We start from the raw sequence: 24,708 nt of genomic DNA on the forward strand, positions 1-24,708 counted from the left end.
TCAGTTGTGGCTAAGACAGGGGATTTCACTCTAGGGCCCAGGTGCTTCGTACCCTTCCTATGTGGTTCAGACCCCGGTTTCTGACTCTGGGTCCCACTCTAAATTCGTCCAGTTATTGCAGATGCTAACGTCTGAAGCGTCCGTTTCCCTCAAGGGCGCTAAAGAGGCCTTCTTCTCATGCATTACATCAATTACCTCAAAATGAGAGCTGTATTTCTGGCCCTAAAACACTTCCTCCAGCAGTTGAGATGCTACCATGTCCTAGTACGGGTGGACAACACTATGGCAGTCTCATATATTAATCGCCAGGGCAGACTGTGCTCGCGCCGCTAGTTAGCTAGCGCACCAGGTTCCTCTCCCTCAGGACGATTTACATCCTAGAGCATATGAATGTGGAAGCAGTTGTACTGTCCAGTTCAATTCAATTCAATTCAATTTGATTTGTATAGCGCTTTTAACGATTTACATCATCACAAAGCAGCTTTACACAATCAAAAGAATTAGGTTTGTATGAAATGTGAATGTGTATGAATCAAATTTATATGATTGTCCCTGATGAGCAAGCCTAGGACGACGGCAACGGTGGCAAGGAAAAACTCCCTGAGATGGTAATAGGAAGAAACCTTGAGAGGAACCAGACTCAACAGGGAACCCATCCTCATCTGGGTGAAACAGATAGCAGGGATTGCATAATAATATGCGAGACTGAAAGTTCAGTATAAGAGGAGATGTGTAAGATTAAAGTCCAGTTTGTTCCTGGAGGCTCAGGTAGACTGTGAAAAATTCCAGTCCTGAACTATTGAGCGACTGAAGTCACAGCTCCTCAGAGAACAGCTGTCTGCATCAGTCGAGGACAGGACCACCTTCATGGAAAAGTGGAACCAACCCCAGTCACCACACGCATTCCAGGCAGACCACACGGGGGGATCCATGTGATGAGATCTCCAACCAGAAGCAGGACTTCAGGATGAGTTAGAGAGGTCCAGCGGGCAGAGGGGGTCTGGATCACTGGCAGCTCAGGAGCGACATGTATAGCTCGACAGAGAGATAGGTAGAGGAAAAAGGAGAAAGGGAGAGAGAGAGAGAGCAGAAAAGAAGAGAGCAAAGAGATGGAGAAATAACAGTTAGGTATGGTCACAGTAGAACAATGTAAAAAGTGAATGTATATTTAGTGCAGAGTGCAAACAGAGACTCCGGCAGGACTAACTATGACAGCATAACTAAAAAGGGAGAGCCAAAAGGAAACACAAACATGAGGGCTTCCAGAGATGTAAGGCAACCAATCACCTCACCGTCAACAAACCTGAGTGATCAATGAGAGTGGGGAAGACAGCATCCAAACATAACAGTTCACCTAATACTCTAAGTCCGTGAGTCCCCCAGATCTGCTCCTTTACCTAAGGTTAATCTATTTATGAAAATGCTTGGCTAAATAAATAGGTTTTTAGCCTGGACTTAAACACTGAGACTGTGTCTGAGTCCCGAACACTATTTGGAAGACTATTCCATAACTTTGGGGCTTTGTAAGAAAAAGCTCTGCCCCCCGCTGTAGTTTTAATAATACGCGGTACTGACAAGCAGCCTGCATCCTTTGATCGAAGTAGGCGTGGCGGATTGTAAGACACTAGCAGTTCACTCAGATACTGCGGCGCGAGACCATTTAATGCTTTATACATCAAGAGTAGTATTTTAAAATCGATGCGAAATTTCACAGGAAGCCAATGCAATGTAGATAAGATAGGGGTGATGTGCTCATATCTTCTGGTTCGAGTGAGGACTCTCTCTGCTGCATTCTGGACTAATTGAAGCTTGTTTAAGCACCTAGTTGAACAACCAGAAAGTAAGGCGTTACAATAATCCAACCTAGATGTGATAAAAGCATGAACTAGTTTTTCTGCATCGTTTAGTGACAATATATTTCTTATCTTGGCTATATTTCTGAGGTGAAAGAATGCTATTCTGGTAGTATTATCTACATGTGCTTCGAATGAAAGGCTTGAATCTATAATCACACCGAGGTCTTTTACTGTTGCACTTGATGGAACAGAAAGGCCATTTAAAATCACAGTGTGATCAGAAAGCTTACTTCTAGCTGCTTGTGATCCTATGACTAGAACTTCTGTTTTATCAGGATTAAGCAGAAGGAAATTAATTAACATCCAATCTCTTATGTCCTGCACACATTGCTCAACTTTAGTAAGCTGGTTTTTCTCATCTGGTTTTGCTGAAACTTATACTTGTGTGTCATCAGCATAACAATGAAAACTAATACCATGTTTACGAATTATGTTACCTAGAGGAAGCATGTAAAGGGAAAAAAGCAGTGGGCCAAAAACAGAACCCTGTGGAACACCAAACTCAACTTGAGAACGTGAGGAATGGTCACCATCTAAATCTACAAACTGATAACGATCAGTCAAATAGGATCTGTACCATAAGAGGGCCGTTCCCTTAATTCCTACTACATTTTCTAATCTGTGAAGGAGAATACCATGATCAATAGTGTCAAAAGCTGCACAGGTTGACGATTTTGAAGAGGAGATGAGTGAAATTAGTTCACTCGCTTTAAGGGGAGTAAAGTATTCTAGGTTCTGATGTGATGTGATTAATTTATCATCTGTATCACTTAAATTGTCTGGTTTTAAAGCCTGAATTTTTTGCCTAATATTTATGATTTTGTTATTGAAAAAGTTCATGAAATCCTCACTACTGTATGTTGTTGTTGTGGAGATTTCTGCAGTGGTCTTGTTTTTAGTTAATTTAGCTATGGTATTAAATAAAAATCTAGGATTATTTTTGTTATTTTTTAACAAAAAAACAGAGAAGAACAGTGGAGAGATACATTGATCTAGCAGCACTGAGAGCTCTTCTATAGTTCAGGATGCTCTCCTTCCATGCTATTTGGAAAACTAACGATTTAGTTTGACGCCATTTGCGTTCTAATTTCCGAGCGGTTTGTTTTAGAGTGCGTGTGTGATCGTTATACCAAGGAGCAAGTTTCTTATCTCTAATCATTTTTCTTTTAACTGGAGCTACATTATCCAAGCTATGACGAAGTGTTGACTCTAGATATTCAGTCGCTTGATCGAGTTCTGTGGAATCAAATGGCGATCCAATAAAAGTTGATAACTCTGGAAGATTATCGATAAAGCTCTGTGTGGTATTAGATGTGAATGTATGTTTAAGGCGGTAGCGCGGTGCTGTGCGTACATTATTACTATGAGACACTTTAATCGAGACAAGACAGTGATCTGATATAACTTCAGACTGTGGAATTGTAATTATGTTTCTTATACTTAATCCGAAGGATAATATTAAGTCCAAAGTGTGACCTGCTTTATGAGTGGGTCCTACTACACACTGATTTACTCCTACTGCTGCTCTCAGAGGGTCTTCTGGATTCTCAAAATGAATATTAAAATCTCCAGCAATTAACGCTTTGTCTACGGAAACGACAAAGTTTGAAAGGAAATCTGCAAATTCACAGAGAAATTCAGAGTACGGCCCTGGAGGTCTGTAAATGATGACTAGCGGAATCGTCTGAGCTGTCTTTATGTTACTATAGAGAATTTCAAATGCATTAAATTTAAATCTGTCCTTTGTCTGTCCAGATTGTGTGAAAGTTCAGCCCAGATGAGGTAGCGAGACCAGGAGCGCTGACAGTCGGCGATAAAACATCTCAGATAGCACTCCAGTTGTTAATTGGTCTGCTCCATCTGACCGTTAGTCTGTGGATGGTATCCCGACGGATATCAGCTCGGCTGTACGTTTGGCTGACGGGAGTCCGGCGAGGGCCACCAGGTGCATGGCCTTATAGAACCGATCGAAGATGTTTACTATGGTGTCTTTTCCTTCGGGGACCAGCAGGCCCACGACAAAGTTGACGGCAATGTGCGTCCAGGCTCAATGGGGAACCGGAAGGGGTTGAAGGTCTCCCGGCGTAGGTTGGTTAGTGTCTTTGGCCCTGGCACACACTGTACACTGAACGAACTCTTTGACGTCCCAAGCTATAGATGGCCACCAGAAGTCTCGCTGAAGAAACTGAAGGGAGCGTCTTGTGCCTGGGTGTCCTGAGAGGGGGGAGAAGTGGCCCCACTGAAGGACCTTAGATCTCTTGGTTTCGGGTATGTAGAGTCATTCAGGCGGCACACCTGCCGGTTCAGTCTCTGTGGTCTGCGCCTGGCGGACCCTTGTTTCCAAGTCCAGTTGAAGTGATGCGATGATTTTGGAAGAAGGAAAAACAGACGCTGGGTCCGCCTGAGGGGAATCCAGCTCGAGTTATCTCAAAAAACAACGCCAACCGTGCCTGTCGGGGATTCAGCTGCTTCAGGTTCCTGATGGTAATGTGATTTTGATAGTCCGTCCAGATGATGACAGGTTCTCTTGTGCCCTGGAGCCAGTGACGCCATTCCTCCAAAGCCCACTTTATGGCCAGCAGCTCGCGGTCCCCTACCCCGTATCGCTGCTATGTGGGGTCAAATTTTTTGGAGAAGAAACTACATGGGTGTAGTTTCTGATCTGGACCTCATTGGAAGAGAACAGCTCCAGCACCCACATCTAAAGTGTCCACGTTCACAACGAATGGTTTACTGACATCAGGATGAGAAAGAATGGGAGCGGTGGTGAAATGTGGCAAAGTCTTTTAAAGGCAGAGATGGCAAAAGGGTTTAGGTGGAAAGGGAGGGATGAGGGACGGGTCAGGGCGGTTAGGGGCGCGACAACTGTACTGTAGTCCCGGATAAAGTGACAATAGAAATTTGCAAACCTGAGAAACCGTTGAAGTTGTTTAAGGGTCTTGGGTAGGGGCCAATAACCCTAACCCTAACCCAGGTCCATGGCCTAGGGCATCTGTTCTTGGTGTTGGTCGATAATGAGAGTAATGGGTTGAGTTTGGGTGGTGATGGGACTGGTGGATAGGGGCCAACCGAGCTGGAGCTGGTCCTTCTCTGGATGCCTCGGGATCCTCGCAGGGTTGGCCTTTGTCTACTGAAGCTGGTACAATCTCCAGATGCAGGTGGAGGTAGCCAGTGCAGGGGTGATAATATTGGGGTTATATGATAATATTTTCTGGATCTAGTGAGAACCCTGGCGCCTGCATTTTGGACTAACTGAAGCTTGTTTGTTGAGGATGCAGGACAACCATCTAGTAATGCATTACAATAGTCTAGTCTGGAGGTCATGAATGCATGAACTAGCTTTTCTGCATCAGATATGGATAAGATGCTCCTAAGTTTGGCAATATTTCTAAGATGGAAAAAGGCTGTTTTTGTGATATTGGAAATATGATTTTCAAAGGACAAGTTACTGTCTAATATTACGCCCAGGTCTTTTACTGTTGAGCTAGTAGTAACAGTACATCCTTCTAAATGCAGGCTGAATTGTGAAAGCTGTTTTTGGGCCGATGAGTAAATATTTCTGTCTTGTCTGAGTTTAGTAAAAGAAAGTTATTGGTCATCCAATCTTTTATGTCCTGTACACACTCGGTTAATCTAGACAACTTAGGTATTTCGTCTGGGTTTGTTGAGATATATAATTGGGCATCATCAGTATAACCATGGAAACTAATCCCATGTCTTCTAATGATGTTACCCAAGGAAAGCATGTATGTTGAGAACAGCAGAGGTCCTAAAACTGACCCTTGTGGGACCCCATATTTCACTGGCATTACACCTGATGGTTCTCCATTCAGATCACAAAATGGTATCGATCAGACAGGTATGATCTAAACCATTTTAATGCCTGTCCCTGAATACCTATGTGATTTTGTAAGCGATCTATGAAAATATTATGATCTATAGTGTCGAATGCAGCACTAAGATCAAGCAAGACTAGTATTGAGATGCAGCCTTGGTCCAAGGCTAAAAATAAGTAGTTTGCAATCTTAACTAGTGCAGTTTCTGTACTATGATGGGGCCTGAAACCTGACTGAAATTTTTCAAGGATGTTGTTTTCCTGCAAGAATGTGCATATTTGAGCTGATAGTACTTTTTCTAATATTTTTTATATAAAGGGAAGGTTTGAAATCGGTCTATAATTTGTTATTTCATTCGCGTCCAAATTAGATTTTTTAAGAAGCGGCTTAATAACTGCCAACTTAAAAGGTTTAGGGACGTGACCTAGATATAATGAGGAATTGATAATGTTTAAAAGTGCTTCTCCAACCGTATGCATCACTTCTTTTAAAAATCTGGTTGGGATTGGGTCTAACAGGCACATTGTTGATTTAGCTGAGGTGATAAGTTTATACAGCTCTTCCTGTCCTATACCTGTAAAGCACTAAAAATCTAAATGTGAAACTTTAGGCTGAACTAGATCATGAGATGCTATTAGAGGTTGAACCTTCGTTTTTTTTTTTTCTGATGCTATCGATTTTTTTTAATTAAAGAATTCCATCTAGTCTTCACTACTAAACTGTTGTGGAGTACTCTCTGCAGGCATCTTAGGTTTTGTTAGGCAAGCCACTGTACTAAGTGAGAACTTGGGATTGTTTTGGTTTCTTGCTATCAGTTGGCTAAGATGTTCAGTCCTAGCAGTTTTTAGATCCTGTCTACATCTGCACATACTGTCTTTAAACACAATTCGAAAAACTTCTAATTTAGTTTTTCTCTATTTTCGCTCGAGGTTACGGGTTGCTCTCTTTAGGGCACGAGTATGACTATTGTACCAAGGTGCAAGTGTTTTATCTCTAACTTTTTTTTTATCTAATGGGAGCAACAGTGTCTAATGTACTGGTAAAAATAGTGACCATGCTGCTAGTCACTTCATCTAGAGTAGTAGGTGGAAGCAGGCAGCAGGGTCCTTGGGGCTGGCTTCGGACAAGATGCAGAGGGCTAGCTGGATCAAACCCTCCAGGGTGGCGGGAAGCTCTCGTCTGGCAAGTTACTACACACTACATACTTTTTCAATGATAAATGAAAATATTCCACCGAAAGTCAAAGTGTATATTTCAGCCAAGAGTAAAATCTAGCTATCCGGGGAAAAATACCAAAATGCCTTGGCTGAGTCTGGATCGTTAAACAGGCGAATCTTTCCATTATGCAGACATCTGAGCCGGGCCGGATAGGCAAACCCTCGTTACAAACCACGGGCAGCAAAAGCTTTCCCCACAGACCCGAACTCACGACGCTTCTGCGGCACGCCAGCTGCCAAATCCAAATAGAATCGAAGCTCCAATACATTATGCGTTATCGTCTTCTTCATGGCGGCTTTCAATATCGCTTCTTTATCGGTAAACCTCAGGAACCGAACTAAGATGCTTCTCGGAGCTGGATTCGGATAAGCGGACACAAAAGTGGGAGATCTATGAGCCCTTTTAATACCCAGTACAGGAAAATCAACAGGTAGATCCTAATCACTTTGGGATCATGTCTCGAAGAGACGACGAGAGAGGGCCAGAGCCGTCGGCTTTCTCCGGCAGACCCACAATCTTCATATTCTTTGTGACGGCCTCTGTTTTCCAGGTCATCTACTTTGGCCTGCAGTTGGTCCACCACCGTCTTCAAGGTATTCACCTGCCTTCCCGTAGTTGTTGCCGAATCCCCGGCAGATGAAATCCTTTATTCGGCTTCTTCCAGATGTGATTCAGCGCCAGTGGCTCTTTCAGGGAGCGCGGTAAACGAATTCTGAAGGCAAGAAACAGAGATGGCAATACCCTCCAGATAACTTGTGATTCCATCCAGACTTGATTCATTATCCCTTATTTCTGACAGAATCACTGACATGTTCAGGTGGGGTTCAGCATTGCTAATGTTAGCATCTGGTGAGGTCGCATGAACAGTAGGCCTTTTCGCCTCCTTTTTTTTAGCCTTCTGCGAACATGCCGATGCAAAAATAGGAAATAGGTCCGACATGTTTATAGTCTGTTTAACGAAGTTAACTAAGAATTCAGAGAAAAATGCGTGATTTATTAACAAAATGGATTCTGATCTGAGGTGAATCATTCACATGCTCTGTTTGTGCTGTTACACATGGCATCAGCAGTACAAAGCACACCAGTAAAGTTATAAATTGCTGGATTTATACTACCAGCCAAAAATTTGGACACACCGTCTAACTCCTTGGTCTTTCTTGATTATTATTTCTTTCTACACTGCAAAACTGAAGGCATTCAAGGTATGCAATAATCTCCTTTGAACAGTTTATATTGAGATGTATATGCTACTTCTGCTCTGTAAAGCTTAATAACGGGTAAAGCTTAATAACGGTTCTTCTAAAGTGGAAAATAAGTGTCAGTGCTGGATTAAGTGTTATGTTTCTCTGTGCTGCTGAATAATGAGCATGGCATTCAGTTGGTTAAATTAAACCTGTGACTAATGTGATCATTGCATATAATATTTATTCAGCAATACAGTTTGTTTATTATTTACTATATTCCTATTACCTTTATTTCAGCCCTTGCCAGTTTCTCATTTTTGTATCATAATTTTTTTTGTACCATAGACACACCCATCATTCTTTTGTTTAGTATCTAATGTTAAGCATTGTCTAGTCTAATGATGGTGATCTGTACAGAATGAGATAAAAATGAACAGTGAATCAGATTTAGCTGGTGACTCACAGCTCCCTGATTGCTAAATACTCATGTGTACTGTATATGGAGTGGGTATGGAACTGCACAGGATTCATTTCAGCCTGACACTGTCCTTCTACTGAAGGAGGTCTTATCTGTTTTTCAAAGTTCAAACACCAAGTTTCCAAACATTTCTCTAAGTTTCTCTCTGTGTCTTTTTTTCCATCTTTGTCTCTCTTTTTCTTTTTCTTACTTTTCTAGTGATTACATTATAAAGGAGAAATCTGTTCTTCTACAGAAGAAAGAGAATGAAGGCTTTGGCTTTGTGCTCAGAGGAGCTAAAGGTGATGTATTCGTACATGCACAAACAAACATACACACACGCACAGAATATTTCACCCATTATTTTTTTTACATAAATCTGTTTTTCTCATTTTTTTTTACTCTAGACCTTTTTAGTCACACACTTCTCTCCATAAATCTGACAGAAAATTAATGTTTTAGCTTCATGTCTAAGTTCACACCTGGTCACGTTTCTGTAAAAGCTGTGATGGTACAGAAGCTATTGGTGTGATAGCAGTAGAGAGAATTTTTTGTTGGACTCTTTAAAGTCATTAACAGCAAACACAGCAATGTCTGTAAATTGGTCTGGCATTATACATCATACCTCACTTGTTGTACTGTAGCATTTCAAAACAATGGCTAGTATCATACCAAGCTGTGGCCCGCTTCCTCATGGCCGCAGGTGTGTCAGAATAAAGCTGGAAGAAACATTTACATAAACATGGCCCTTATGTTATTGAAAGAAAGCCATGACTTTAATGTATGGATGAAGCCAACCATGTTACATATACATGTCTGAAAAGAGCTTCTGTCCCTTTCTCTCTAACTCTCTCTCTCTTGCACCCACCCCCTCTTCTCTCTCTGACTCACACTCTGTGCTTTACTCTTTCTAGCTCAGACTCCCATCGAGGAGTTCACTCCCACTCCAGCATTTCCTGCTCTTCAGTATTTGGAGTCAGTGGATGAGGGGGGCGTAGCCTGGAGGGCGGGGCTAAGGATGGGTGACTTCCTCATTGAGGTTATGTGTCATGGGCTGTGTGTGTGTGTGTGTGTGTGTGTGTGTGTGTGTGTGTGTGTGTATGCGTGCACGCACATGTGTGTATATGCGTGTATATGCGTGCACGCGCATGTGTGTGTCACTTGCATGCAATTTTACAGTCATTAGTAGAAACAGGTGATGCTGCATTTAAATAATTGTTTACACACACACTAAATCATATTCACATTGCATGCGTAATTATTTACAAAGTAGAAATGATAAAATAACCTTACCTCTTACAATAACCCCATTCATAAAAATGACCTCACATTTCACAATAACCGCACCCCTTATTGTAACCCTTTATTCCTTCATACTTTAAAATAAAAAATAGAACTTTATAGCATTATTACATTGTTCCTAATGAGCAAGCCATAGGTGACAGTGGCAAGGAAACCCACTCAAAAGGGAACCCACATTCTTTGGGTAATACTGAATAAAGCACATAAGACTGGGGAAAGAGAGCATTCAAACATACCAGTTTACCATACCACTCTACATCCACGAGTCCCTCAAATCTGAATCAGTAGGTTTTCAGCCTAGACTTAACCATTAAGATGGTGTCTTAAACATTAATTGGAAGGCTTTTGTTAAGCCTTCTAATTAAGTAAGTCGTAAGTCTAAGGATTTGTAAAAAGAACCTCTGCTCTGCTGTAGTTTTTATTATACACAGTGCCAACAAATAGCCTGCACTCTTTGATTAAAGTAGGCCTGGCAGATCATAAACTCATAACATCAATACAATAATTGCATCTCTTATTATAATCATACCTCTTATTTTAACTTCACAAGGTATAATAACTCCATTTCTCATTAAAATCCAATCTCTTATTATAACCCCTCTCTACAGGTGAATGGAATGAATGTGGTTAAAGTTGGCCATAGACAGGTTGTTAATATGATACGTCAGGGAGGAAACAGCCTAATGATGAAAGTTGTCATGGTAACACGGAATCCAGAGCTTGAGGAGGTACCTAAGAAAAAAGGTCAGAGGTCATATATCGTTTTAAAGTCTTGTTCCTTACAACATGTTTTATTTCTATCATTCACTAACTTGTTTATAAAACTTCACTTCCTCTTGTAGCTCCGCAGCAGCAGACAAAGAGATTAACACCACCTGCCATTACATTGCGCTCCAAATCCATGACCTCTGAGCTAGAGGAGATGGGTATACAAGTACACATACTCTTTATATGTATAGTCTTAACAATATATTATGGTGTTATGACATCACTATTTGTTTTCTTCCTGCCATCCTGACTGGATTCTTAGTGGATAAAGGTATGTATGTATTTTATTCACTGAATTCAAATACTAGTTTACTGTTTTGTCAGATAATTAGTAGTAGACTGTACACAATTGTGTATGTAACTGTGTTAAAAAAGTAACACTAAATGCTGGTTATAACTGTATTGTACCGTAACTTAATGTGGATACATTATATATTTTTTTAGTTCCCAGCACCCCTGCTTTCGCTAGTCAGCTAAGTAACAGCTATTTCTGAATTTAATTAGGTATGATAGAGCAGGAAACACACCAATTTAGGCACACTAGGGCAGATGGTCCTTGAAATTTGGGATCACTGATATGAAATGCAAGTACACTGTTCATCTTTTAGGAAGGTTGACATCCAGTTAACACTACATGATTGTATCAGCACGGTATTCCCACGGGACGGAATGGAAAATTCCCCTCAGTGGGCTGTCTTATTAAATTTCAGAAAAGGAAAAGACAGAAATTGAAAAAAAGCTTCCATTCCAGGATCAAATGTGAATAGACATACAGGCCGTATGTGTAATTTAGCATTATAAGACAATTCTTTGCTAATTGAGAAGACACATTGTGCTGTGATTCCTGCAGAGATTTACAAACTCACCTACTGACAAGGGTTTTTATCTACAGTTTTGTAAAAACTGATTAGTTAGGTAATGGGACGGTTGTGAAAAAAGGGCATCTGGTATAAACCTGTTCCAAATCTTAAAAATCAAATGATCTGCTGTGGCAACTCCTAGAAAAAGGGAGAAAGTAAAAGCAGATGTGTGACAGATGATAAATTAATCACATCACATCAGAACCTAGAATACTTTACTCCCCTTGAAGCGAGAGAACTAATTTCACTCATCTCCTCTTCAAAATCGTCAACCTGTGAATTAGATCCTATACCGACACATTTTCTCAAGCAGATAGTTCCAGCAATAACAGAACCCCTGTTAAAAGTTAAAAGTAATTAACTGTTCACTCAGCAGTGGGTATGTTCCTAAATCCATTAAATTAGCAGTTATTAAACCACTAATCAAAAAACCTGACCTTGACCCCTGTCAGCTTTCCAATTACAGGCCGATATCAAACCTCCCGTTTATCTCTAAAATTCTGGAAAAGGTAGTATCACAACAGCTATGTTCATATCTACATAGGAATAGCATACATGAATTGTATCAGTCAGGATTTAGGCCTCATCACAGCACAGAGACAGCACTCGTTAAAGTAGTAAATGACCTCCTAGTGGCCTCTGATCAGGGTTGTGTCACTATACTTGTGTTACTCGACCTCAGTGCAGCTTTTGACACTATTGATCATAATATTCTCCTTTACAGATTAGAAAATGTAGTAGGAATTAAGGGAACGGCCCTCTTATGGCTCAGATCCTATTTGACTGATCGTTATCAGTTTGTAGATTTAGATGGTGACCATTCCTCATGTTCTCAAGTTGAGTTTGGTGTTCCACAGGGTTCTGTTTTAGGCCCACTGCTTTTTTCCCTTTACATGCTTCCTCTAGGCAACATAATTCGTAAACATTGTATTAGTTTTCATTGTTATGCTGATGGCACACAAGTATAAGTTTCAGCAAAACCTGATGAGAAAAACCAGCTTACTAAAGTTGAGCAATGTGTGCAGGACATAAGAGATTGGATGTTAATTAATTTCCTTCTGCTTAATCCTGATAAGACAGAAGTTCTAGTCATAGGACCACAAGCAGCTAGAAGTAAGCTTTCTGATCACACTGTGATTTTAAATGGCCTTTCTGTTCCATCAAGTGCAACAGTAAAAGACCTTGGTGTGATTATAGATTCAAGCCTTTCATTTGAAGCACATGTAGATAATATTACCAGGATAGCATTCTTTCACCTCAGAAATATTGCAAAGATAAGAAACATATTGTCACAAAATGATGCAGAAAAACTAGTTCATGCTTTTATCATGTCTAGGTTGGATTATTGTAACGTCTTACTGTCTGGTTGTTCAACAAGGTGCTTAAACAAGCTTCAATTAGTCCAGAATGCAGCAGCGAGAGTCCTCACTTGAACCGAAGATATGAGCACTTTACCCCTATCTTATCTACATTGCATTGGCTCCCGGTGAAATTTCACATCGATTTTAAAATACTACTCTTGACGTATAAAGCATTAAATGGTCTCGCGCCGCAGTATCTGAGTGAACTGCTAGTGTCTTACAATCCGCCACGCCTACTTCAATCAAAGGATGCAGGCTGCTTGTCAGTACCGCGTATTATTAAAACTACAGCAGGGGGCAGAGCTTTTTCTTACAAAGAAAAAGTCTCAGACACAGTCTCAGTGTTTAAGTCCAGGCTAAAAACCTATTTATTTAGCCAAGCATTTTTTTAAATAGATTTGCCTTAGGTAAAGGAGCAGATCTGGGGGACTCATGGACGTAGAGTATTAGGTGAACTGTTATGTTTGGATGCTGTCTTCCCCACTCTCATTGATCACTCAGGTTTGTTGACGGTGAGGTGATTGGTTGCCTTACATCTCTGGAAGCCCTCATGTTTGTGTTTCCTTTTGGCTCTCCCTTTTTAGTTATGCTGTCATAGTTAGTCCTGCCGGAGTCTCTGCTTGCACTTTGCACTAAATATACATTCACCTTATACATTGTTTGACTGTGACCATACCTTATTGTTATTTCTCCATCTCTTTTGCTCTCTCCTTTTCTGCTCTCTCCTCTCTCTCTCTCCGTCTCTCCTTTTTCCTCTCTCTACCTATCTCTCTGTCGAGCTATACATGTCGCTCCTGAGCTGCCAGTGATCCAGACCCCCTCTGCCCGCTGGACCTGTCTAACTCATCCTGGAGTCCTGCTTCTGGTTGGAGATCTCATCACATGGATGCCCCCGTGTGGTCTGCCTGGAATGAGTGTGGTGACTGGGGTTGGTTCCACTTTTCCATGAAGGTGGTCCTGGCCTCGACTGATGCAGACAGCTGTTCTCTGAGGACCTGTGACTTCAGTTGCTCAATAGTTCAGGACTGGAATTTCTCACAGTCTACCTGAGCCTCCAGGAACAAACTGGACTTTAATCTTACACATCTCCTCTTATACTGAACTTCCAGTCTCGCATATTATGATGCACATCAATCCCTGCTATCTGTTTTCACCCAGATGAGGATGGGTTCCCTGTTGAGTCTGGTTCCTCTCAAGGTTTCTTCCTATTACCATCTCAGGGAGTTTTTTCTTGCCACTGTCGCCGTCGTCTTAATTTGTAATATTAGATAGATATAGTGTTGATTGTGTGCTATAATGCTAAAGGTTCAATATAACAGGAGAGGTGGATAGGTTAATATAATGTTGGAGACTCAAGTACAAAACTGGAAATTTCTGTCCTGAACTACTTAGCAACTGTAGTCAAAAGCCATCACAGAAACACTGCCTGCATTAGCCGAGTCCAAGACCATCTTTAAAACAGCTTGCAATGAGATCTCCAACCAGAAGTGGGGCACCAGGATGTGTCAGACAAGTCCAGAGGGCAGAATGGGTCAGGGTTGCTGCAAACTCAGGAATACTGTGTGTAGCTCAACACAGATAGAGCGAGAGAGAGTTGACATTCAAACAATATATAAGATAAGTGCACTCAGGGACTCTGGGAGGACTAACTTTGACAGAAAAAAACTAAAAGGTGTACTTAGGCCTGCCAATCTAATACCAGTTTCAATCTAATGCCTTTAAACTTTATTTTGACCAGTTGCATCCTCTCAATACAGTAGGTTCTGATCCAAATAGTTCCTTGATAATTCTGTGGAAAATATGCATACAGACACAAATATAAGTAAAAGGGAAATTCAGTAAATTAGTTTTTAACCTAGCAGCAATGAGTCAAATAATCTGTGTCATCTGTGGATGGTTTGGTATAATCTTAATTTTTCATTTTTTGTTTTTGCAGCTTCACCATGGAAGAAGAAACTAGGTTAGTGTAAATCCAATAGAACAATAAAACCAGATCTACAGTATCTATTAAAAAAAAATTAGGGCCTCCAAGTGGCGCAGTGGTAAAGTGCACGCCCTATCATCCGGAGATCGCTGGTTCGGTTCCCGGGTGATGCTGTTACCTCTGATTTCAGAGGGGAGGGATGAGGGATGAGAGGTACTTTGTGCTCCCACATTAATCACATCTCTACAGCCAATCAGGAGCGTCTGTGAGCCTGCGTGCGCGGAAGGAGCGGCTAGCGCTTTCCTCAGAGTGTGTTACTAACGGTGCGTGAGCAAGCAGTTTGAAAATATGTGATCGGCTGGCGTAACGCGGTTCAGAGGAAACACATGATGGTCTTTGGCCCTCCCGGCTGAATGGTAGTAGTAGCCTTAATGTGGGAGCCCCCTAGTGACAGGGAGGAATTGGACACGACTAAATTAGGGAGAAAAAAAAATCTAGAAAAATTTTTAAAAATCATAAAAAAAAATTTTTTGGGTAAAGTCCTACCTTTATTCACTTGCTGAATTTTCTTACAATGCCTCTAAAATTTTCCATAGATACATTAAACAATTTGATACCATTCTTGTATTTGTAATCTATTGTTAGTGTAGCCATGCAATAATCAACAAGGTCTTGTCTTGATTGTCCTGACTCTTGATCAGAGTCTTGGAAGGTCTTGGAATTACTCTGGCATTATGGAGGCCAGAAATCCAGATCTGATTCTGTTAGTGATTTGATCTGATTTTTGTACCATTTGTACTGGTGGTACAAAACGTACAGAAAAGATGGCAGAGATTTGACAAAATTAATTTTTAAGCCTGTGGAGATTCTCAGTCGTCCAGGTGAGGTTAAATCCTGTCAACTGTATTCTAGAAGTTAAATCCTGTCAACTGTACATCTTTCTTATTAGGTAGATGTAGTAAAGATTAGTCTGGAGAAGCTAAAAGAATGAGGAGTGAAACATATCTAAGGTTGCCCAGGAGAGCGTCTCAGGTTACTTTGCTGTAACCCTGTTCCCCAAAAAGGCGGGAACGAGATGCTGCGTGAAAACGCTATGGGAAACATCTTGTCATGTTGCCGGTTGTGAAGCATGTGTGTATCAAACACGCCAAATTTTTGGCTTTTATAACCTCGGTGGGTGACGTCATCTGATAAGATGCACTTGCAGGTTATAAATAGGAGTGACGCGGAAACATTCCTCAGATTGATTTGTCTGAACGGACGTCCGGTCACTTAGGCAGTGCGGCATTGGGACGCAGCATCTTGTTCCCGCCTTTTCAGGGAACAGGGTTACAGCAAAGTAACCAGAGACGTTCCCTTTCAAAGGCTACACTCGATGCTGCGTGAAAACGCTTTTGGAACTAGAGTGCCACTGCCGCCGCACTGCAAGTGTCTGGACTCCAAGGTTGTGTAGCGTGTGCGCACAAGGCTGAGAAGGTCTTAGAACTATGTCTGGGTAGCTGACTCGAGGACCCGTGAGCCCGGAGTAGCATGAACATCCAGACTATAAATGTAATAAATGTGTGTGGAGAGGACAACCCTCCATGTCACACACTTGCTGCAAGGGAATACCTCTTGCTAGTGCAATAGATGAGGCGATCCCCCTGGTTGAATGAGCCCTGATTCGTAGAGGCGAAGTGAGCCCACGTGCCTCATAGAAGGGAGCAATAGCCCAGTGTAGTGGGGGCCACCCCCGTTGCGGCCCCAGACCATGTAAAAGCTGCTCTGACTTACGCCACTGGCTAATGCAGTGGACGTAAATCTGAAGAGCACGTACTGGACACAGTAAATGAAGTTGTCCCACACCACACCACTCCTCCACTCCCTGCACTGGCTTCCCGCACTGCCCTACCTCTTGCTAGTGCAATAGATGAGGCGATTCCCCTGGTTGAATGAGCCTTGATTCCTGGAGGCGAAGTGAGCCCACGCGCCTCATAGGAGAGGGCAATAGCATCTCTCACGCACCTTGTGGCCCCAAAACATGTAAAAGCTGCTCTAACTTACACCACTGGCTGATGCGGTGGACGTAAATCTGAAGAGCACGTACTGGACACAGTGAGTGAAGCTGTAAAGGCGGAGGACAGAAGGCTTCAAAAACAATTGGGTGCATGTTGGGAATGGAACTTTTGGAAGATAGTTAGTGAGGATGCAAAATGGCCCTGACTAGCCCAGGGGCAAAGTCTAGGCAGGATGGAGAGACTGACAGATCTCTGATCCTCTTAGAGAGGTAACACCATTTAGAAAAACCATCTTGAGGGTCAGAAACCTGAGGCGCTGACTCTAGTGGTTCAACAAGGGGGCACAAGCCCAAGGATTTTTCCTGCAGAAACTCCAGCACTGAAACAATTCGGCAGTGGACTGGGTCTACCTGCTTCGTCATGCACCAACTTTCAAATACCTCCCATTTAAGGGCATAAGCTCTTCTAGGGGAGGCAGCCCTAGCACTTAGAAAAGTCTTCATTATGCTGGCTGGAAGACCAGCTTGACTTAGTTGGTCCTGTTCAGGGACTGCCAAGGCGTCCAGACGCAGGGGCTGGAAGTCAGAGAGTAGTAAAGGGGACATTTGCTGATCTTGCGAGGCAAAGAGGTCCACCTCCGCTACATGAAATTTTCCCAGAATGTAAATCGCCCTGATGAAGAGAAACCTGGTGCGCTAGCTATTTAGCGGCGTGAGCACAGTCCGCCCTGGCGATTAATATATGAGACTGCCATAGTGTTGTCCACCTGCACTAGGACATGGTACTCTCAACTGCTGGAGGAAGTGCTTTAGGGCCCGAAATAGAGCCATCATTTTGAGGCAATTGATGTGGCGCGCAAAAAGATGGCCTCTCTAGCTCCCTTGGGCTGGACGGTCATCTAAGACCGCACCCCAGCCCATGGGGAAGCGTCTGTCGTTAGCATCTGCGATGACAAGAAAAAAAGTGCGGATGTCCTCCTGAAACTTGGCAGGAAAAAAAAAACGAAGAACTAACATTTTATTGAAGACTGGAGACTATAGGCGTGCAAAACCGCCAGGGTGTGCAATGGAGCACCAACCTGACCTGCTGCCTGAAAAGCTTTTCCCTCCAGGGAAGATAAAAAGTCTACGCAGCTTGAAAGGAAGTAATAGCTTTTCAGGAAGGATGATGTCCCAGAAGAGAGATAGCCAGGAAGCGTCTCTCCTATCTGGGTGTCATCATATAACCCCACGCTTCCACCTCAACTATATTTAAATAAATAAATAAGTTGATGGCAGGAAAACACGGGATGAATACAGCTTACTCAATGAAAGGGTTAACTCATATGGAGATTGCTAAGAAAAGGGGAGAGAGCGTCGTGAGGCTCCGCCCCCCCGGCCACTCGACAGAACCTGCCATCTATGTTTCTATTTATTTATTTATTTATTTTAAGTTATTTATTTTTTAAGTGCTTAGAGGCTATTACCATCTCCGCGGAAGCAAGAGAGGATGTTTATCCTTGCCCATTCACAAGAAGCGCCAGGGCGCGCTTGAGAGTGGACAGAGGAATTTCCCGATCCGATGAGAACGCGAAAGAAAGGAGTTTTTAAATCCGTCTCTCACAGCTCTGCCGGATGCATAAGTTTAAGCCCCAGGAATGCGCGGCGACTCGAAGCTTCTCAAGGAATGCGAGGCGCGCCGGTAGCACTTAATCAAGGCAGGAAAGTGTAGAGATCGCCCTCCGATATGGATTATACACACGGAGGGACATATCGTTTAAGACTCTGCCATTATCGGTGAGTTAAACACTTATTTTGCTGGTTAGACACAACACGCTCACAACTAGGTGAAGACAATAATCTGAGGAATGTTTCCGCTTCACTCCTATTTATAACCTTATCAGATGACGTCACCCACCGAGGTTATAAAAGCCAAAAATTTGGCGTGTTTGATACACACATGCTTCACAACCGGCAACATGACAAGATGTTTTCCATAGCGTTTTCACGCAGCATCAAGTGTAGCTTTTACAAAGCCAATGAAATACAGTTTGCATCTAACCAGAATCTTACAAACTAAGACCTTTTAGGATCTCTTCAAGTACAATAAATCTTCTGAATTGGACCATGGGACAATGAAATATTTAATGGCCTCTAAATCTAGTCGCATGCACATCTTTTCTTTTCAGAATTGGTTGGTTTCAATCCTATCACTCTTGTGGTCATTACTGTAAAGTTTACCTTTATTTTAAAACCTGGACTACTGTCACCATATCACAAAAAAAAACATGAATTTAAAACTGTGCTGGATATATATACAGTATATATATATATATATATATATATATATATATATACACACTACTGTTCAAAAGTTTGGGGTCACTTTCTAACTCCATGATGGTTCCTGATTTTTATTTCTTTCTACATTGTAAAGGAATGCTGAAGGTGTCCAAAAAATGCATTAATCTCCTTTGAACAGTTAATGGTGAGATGTTTCTGCTACCTCTGCTCTGTAAAGACTTTATAATGCCTCTAATCTGAGGTGCTGTTAATTGGTCATTTTTCAGGCTGATAACTCTAAATAAACTTCTCGTCTGCGGCAGAGGTAGGTTTTGGTCTCGCCCTCCTGGGGTGGCCTTCATGAGAGCCAGTTTCATTATGGTGCTTGACGGATTTTGCAAGTGCACCTGACAATTCTGTTCTTGCAAGAACTATTACAGAAATGCTGACCTCTGTGTCTTAAAACAACAACTTACTGTTGTTTTTGTTGTTACGTAATTACTGTAATTTTCGGACTATAACCCGCACCTGGCTATAAGCCGCACCTAGTACATATTTTAAAGGAAAAAACATTTTGTTCATACATAAACTGCACCTGACTATAAGCCACATGTGCCCACATTGAAACATGGGATATTTACAAAGAAAGACGGTACACAAAAAGAGTTTTCAATGTTTTAATAACATAACTTAGCTTTTCTTTTTTTTCAACTTTTTACATTGCTCCAGTTCTTCCCGCTGCCGTTTCCAGTGTCTCACCATCGACTCATCTATGCGAAATTTACGTGCTGCAGCTCTGTTTCCTTCTTTATCGGCCAGCTCGATTACTTTTAACTTGAAAGCTGCGCCATATGCTTTTCTTTTTGCATTTTCCATGATGAGGGTAGGCTTATGCTAATTTTATTCATGTACAAAGCGCGGGAAGTTACTGTACGTTAAATTTCTTCTTCTACGGTGTTTATTAGCTGTTGTGACTTGCGTCTTCCTCGACATCACATGTCTCATTCTTACCTTTTCTGCTCGAGCGCCCCTGAGGGCCGTTAGAAAAAATGCATACATTAGCCGCATCTCTGCATAAGCCGCAGGGTTGAAATTGTGTAACAAAAGTCGCGGCTTATAGTCCGGAAAGTACGGTACCTAATTCCATGTGTTATTTTATACTTTTAAAATCCCCAGTATTGTTATAGAATGTAGAAAATAAATCACTAAACAAAAACATAGAAATTTGCAAGTGACCCTAAACCTTTGAGCGGTAGTGTGTGTGTATGTGTATATATATATATACAGTATATATATATATATATATATATATATATATATATATATATATATATATATATATATACACACACACAGTATATATAATGTGTGTGTGGTTAAAAGTATCTTAAATTGTGTTTTTATAACTGAATGTATTTTATATAGATCTGTCAGAGAGTTCTCAGGCTCCTGATAAGAAGAGGAGTGTTTACCAAATGGCCCTTAGTAAGCTTGTTTTTACTTTTTCTGGAAATTGTTCTTTAATATGGATAAGTATTGTTCATTTAAAATGTGTTACTGCTGTGTGTTAGATAAGCTAGATGAGATATTAGCTGCTGCTCAGCAGACAATCAGCACGTCTGACTCTCAGGGACACAAAGGACATGGAGGTCATGGAGGTCGAAAGGAAAGGAGCAAGGGCTTCCATACTAATGAGGTAAAGCCACTTCTGCCGTAGTTAAACTACACCCCTCCTGTTTCCTGGTTACATTAATGCCACAGCTTCCTTACCTTTATACAGTGTTGTTATCATGGATGTGTCAAAATTCCACATTCCCCACGTTCAAGATGAGGTGTTTATGTAGTGTTTATGCTCCTGGGACTAAAGTCCAGAAGGAGCCTTTTGATACTGGCACATGCTTCTTGTTGCTATAGTTACTACCAAATCTGTCTCTCTGTCTATAATACTATTCCTTTTTCATATCTGAGTCTCTTTGCCATTTGGTTTTGTCTCTGAGTCTCTTCATAGCTATTTAACTGTAATCATTAGAAGAGGCATTATAGTTGTACATGTTCATTCCGTGATAACCTATTGTTGAAATATTATAGTATTGATCAAGCAAATAAAACATAGCATTTATTCTTCACAGCAATTCAAGTCTTTGGGAAAGATGTATGTAAGACAAAATATTCGTACATATTTGTAAGACAAGTTATATTTGCAAATTCCTGCACCTAATATTAACAATTTTGTTATTGAAAAAGTTCATGAAGTCCTCACTACTGTATGTTCTTGTTATGGAGATTTCTGCAGTAGTCTTGTTTCTTGTTAATTTAGCTATGGTATTAAATAAAAATCTAGGATTTTTATTTTTATTTTCTATGAGAGTAGAGAGAAACAATGATCTAGTCGCCTGAGTTCTGTGGAGTCAGATGGTGATCTAATCAAAGTTGATAGCTCTGGGAGATTATTGATAAAGCTTTGTGCGGTATTTCATGTGAATGTTTGTTTAAATTGGTAGCGCGGCCCAATGCTTACATTATTACTATAACACACTTTAATTGAGACAAGATAGTGATCTGAGATATCTTTAGATGGTGAAATTGTAGTTATATTTCTTATACTTAATCCAAAGGATATTATTAAATCTAAAGTGTGACCTGCTTTATGATTGGGTCCTACTACACACAGATTTACTCCTACTGAGTCCAACAGAGCCAACAGAAGCCAGTATGGACATAAATGCTATTCTCAGACGGTCTTCTGGATTTTCAAAATAAATATTAAAATCTCCAGCAATTAACACTTTGTCTACAGAAACGACCAGGTTTGAGAGAAAATATGCAAATTTACAGAGAAACTCAGAGTACGGCGCTTGAGGTCTGTAAATGAAAATTTGTGGGATTGAGTGAGCAGATTTCATATTCGTAGCTGCACTTTTTTATGTTACTATAGAGAACTTTAAATGCATGAAATTTGTGTCCATGTTTTTGTACGATAGTCAGATTATCGATGCAAATAACTGCGACGCCTCCTCCTCTACCAGTTAACCAAGGCTGGTGTATGTAGCTGTATCCAGGAGTACTAGCTCAATTTAAAGCCAAATACTCGTTCTCTTTAATTTACATTTACATTTAGGAATTTGGCAGACGTTCTTATCCAGAGCGACTTACATTTTTATCTCATTACACATCTGAGCAGTTGAGGGTTAAGGGCCTTGCTCAAGGGCCCAACAGCGGCAACTTGGTGGCTGTGGGATTTGAACCTGGGATCTTCCGAACCGTAGTCCAATGCCTTAAACACTGAGCTACCTCTACCCCATTTAGGTTAGCTACCCCTACCCCCTACCCAATTTAGGTAAACATAATATACCAAACTCCTAATCTGTGATAATAATAATTTTAAAAAATAATAATTAAATTACTAAATTAGACTTTCTGAGTCTTTCAAAATTTTTGTTTAGCTGATTACCTGCACTGTTCAGTGCTCTGGCTCCCCGGATACACCTAACCACTGCCCCTCGCGCCCCTAAAGGCCTAGCTAATTTCACGTGCCTCAGTATAGAGTAATCCATGCAGGTATGGGCCAGAAGCTTCAGGCAATGTTTCATGATGTATCATAATGAGGGATAAAATGTGATCACTTCGATTTATAAGGATTCCTTGAAATCATTGGGCTTGTTTCAGTATTTCTATAACTGCTGAATTTCTGGTATTTTACGTTAAGCCTATTTGTGTCATATATACTCTACATGACTGTACAGTGAAATAATTTTTTGGTTGGTTTTACCGCCGCACTCCACAATGAGAAAATTTGGGTTTGTGCGTTTCCTGGCGTTTACCGCTGAGTGCCGCTAAATAACTATAGACTGACACCTCGGGCATCAGTTCATTCTCTCAAAAATTACTGAGCCGCAGCTCCTTTAGGGCTGCACGTAGTAGCGGATAAAATCAAGTAAAACATTGTAGTTAAACAAATTCATAATCACAGTACTAAAATTACAGTACAAATGTAGAATTTAAATTAAATCTTTTTAGGATAACATTTATGCAAAGTAAACGTTAACACAGTGAGCCTTTAGATTTTATCATGTGTAATTAGAAAAGCTACGCGTGTAGTGTTTTATATTTTGTGTCCTTTAAATTTGTAGTAGATTTAATAACTGAAATAAATGACCATAAAATGTTACCCCTTCTCAGGACGTATTATTGCGTCCGCAGATGTCGATGTCATTCTGTTGTGCTGTACCACTGCTGGCAAAACCTTATGAAATACAGGTGAAACATTAAACGTATTTACAATCACGGTACTAAAATTATAATACAGATTTAGAATTTAAATTAAATATAGGCATTTCTTATTTGCATCAAATGTAAGCAAAGTAATTGTATACCTTTTATATCTAGCCTTTAGATTATATCATGTGCATCAGAAAAGGTTTGCCAGATTAATGTTCAAAAATGATATAATTACCAAAACTCCGTCTATACTTGCTTCACAGACATGAAAAATATATACTTATAGAAAGCGAAATGTCTGCTTTTATATAAACTAATGAAAAACAATAGACGTCTAATTTTAAATGATGTAATCCGTAATTCGAAAAAAATGAATTATAGATGCGTCAACTGCTGCTGAGACGACGAGATGACATGATCACCTTCATCACAGCCGAAACCAAAGAAATCACTAATTAAACAATAAATTATTACAATGGTCAAAGTCAGTCTCCTTGTTGTTTTCCCTGATGCATTCAGAATCATTAGTCTACGTCTGCTGGTGCACTCCTGGAAAAATTTATGAGTGCGGTTGAGCACTGATTAGACTACGTAAGAAAATTAAAGCAGGATCCCGATGCTCAACATCCCGGAGCCCAAACCCCATTTAAATTAAATTAACAAATATTTTAAGTAGATAACACTAGCCCATGTTTAGAAAAGCATTTTATTTAGATTATAAAAAATAATCCTGCATCTGTTTTAGGTGTTCCAGTTGCCACTGTTCTTATGGCTGTCAGAGTAAATCATTTTGTAACAAACCTGTAAATTTCCATGTAAAACAGGTACATCTGTATGAATAAATTGATATGATGAGCTATTGATCAGTAATTTATGTAAACGACTCAGTTAAGTTATAAGTAAATGCTCATTGCTGCGCCTTTTGGGGGAGGGACATGCTAATGACGTTTGGTCTGCTGTGGGGGGGCATCAAGAGTAGTCAATATGACTTGTATATTTATGAAAAGTCGGGGATTATTTAGTGAAACAGAGCTCTGCCTAAAAAAGTTAGGCACATCAGTCACTTTACCCCAAATAAAAGGTCTTTTTGAGTGTTATAATATAGTTGTAATATAACAGATGTAAAAACGGTGTGCACTGAATACTAAACCTAAACCAGGCATGAGGATTAATAAACCGAGATGCGTGTTTCTTAGCCCCACCCCCGTTTTCAATATTTTATAAAAATACAAAAAAAAAAAATATTGTGTATAGAGTGATTCAAAATAATGCAATTTATTTTATCAAAAGGAAAATCTAAATTTCTTCCATTCCAGGGATTAACAATGGTAACAATGTCAATTTTAGAATCTAGAATCCAGAAGATTTGAAATTTACCCAAATTTAAAAAGAGGCCTGAAGCACTGCAGGTCTTCAGAAAGACATTAGATCCAATAGGGTCTTAAAGTGGGAAGGGGTGCATTTTA

The 24,708-nt window shown here is 40.7% G+C and overlaps 1 protein-coding gene across 1 annotated transcript in view; it reads left to right on the top strand.

Moving 5' to 3' along the window:
• The window catches only part of LOC128519948 (SH3 and multiple ankyrin repeat domains protein 1), a 158,400-nt gene that overhangs the window by 121,330 nt on the left and 12,362 nt on the right, over positions 1–24,708 (top strand). The window contains exons 16-23 of the mRNA XM_053493928.1: positions 8,771–8,853; positions 9,466–9,590; positions 10,462–10,597; positions 10,696–10,779; positions 10,884–10,892; positions 14,779–14,802; positions 20,450–20,509; positions 20,596–20,720. Coding sequence (XP_053349903.1) covers positions 8,771–8,853; positions 9,466–9,590; positions 10,462–10,597; positions 10,696–10,779; positions 10,884–10,892; positions 14,779–14,802; positions 20,450–20,509; positions 20,596–20,720 — 646 coding nt within the window. The remainder of the gene's footprint in view (positions 1–8,770; positions 8,854–9,465; positions 9,591–10,461; positions 10,598–10,695; positions 10,780–10,883; positions 10,893–14,778; positions 14,803–20,449; positions 20,510–20,595; positions 20,721–24,708) is intronic.

This window comes from Clarias gariepinus, chromosome 4 (assembly GCF_024256425.1).
Source record: "Clarias gariepinus isolate MV-2021 ecotype Netherlands chromosome 4, CGAR_prim_01v2, whole genome shotgun sequence".
NCBI classification, from domain to species: domain Eukaryota; kingdom Metazoa; phylum Chordata; class Actinopteri; order Siluriformes; family Clariidae; genus Clarias; species Clarias gariepinus.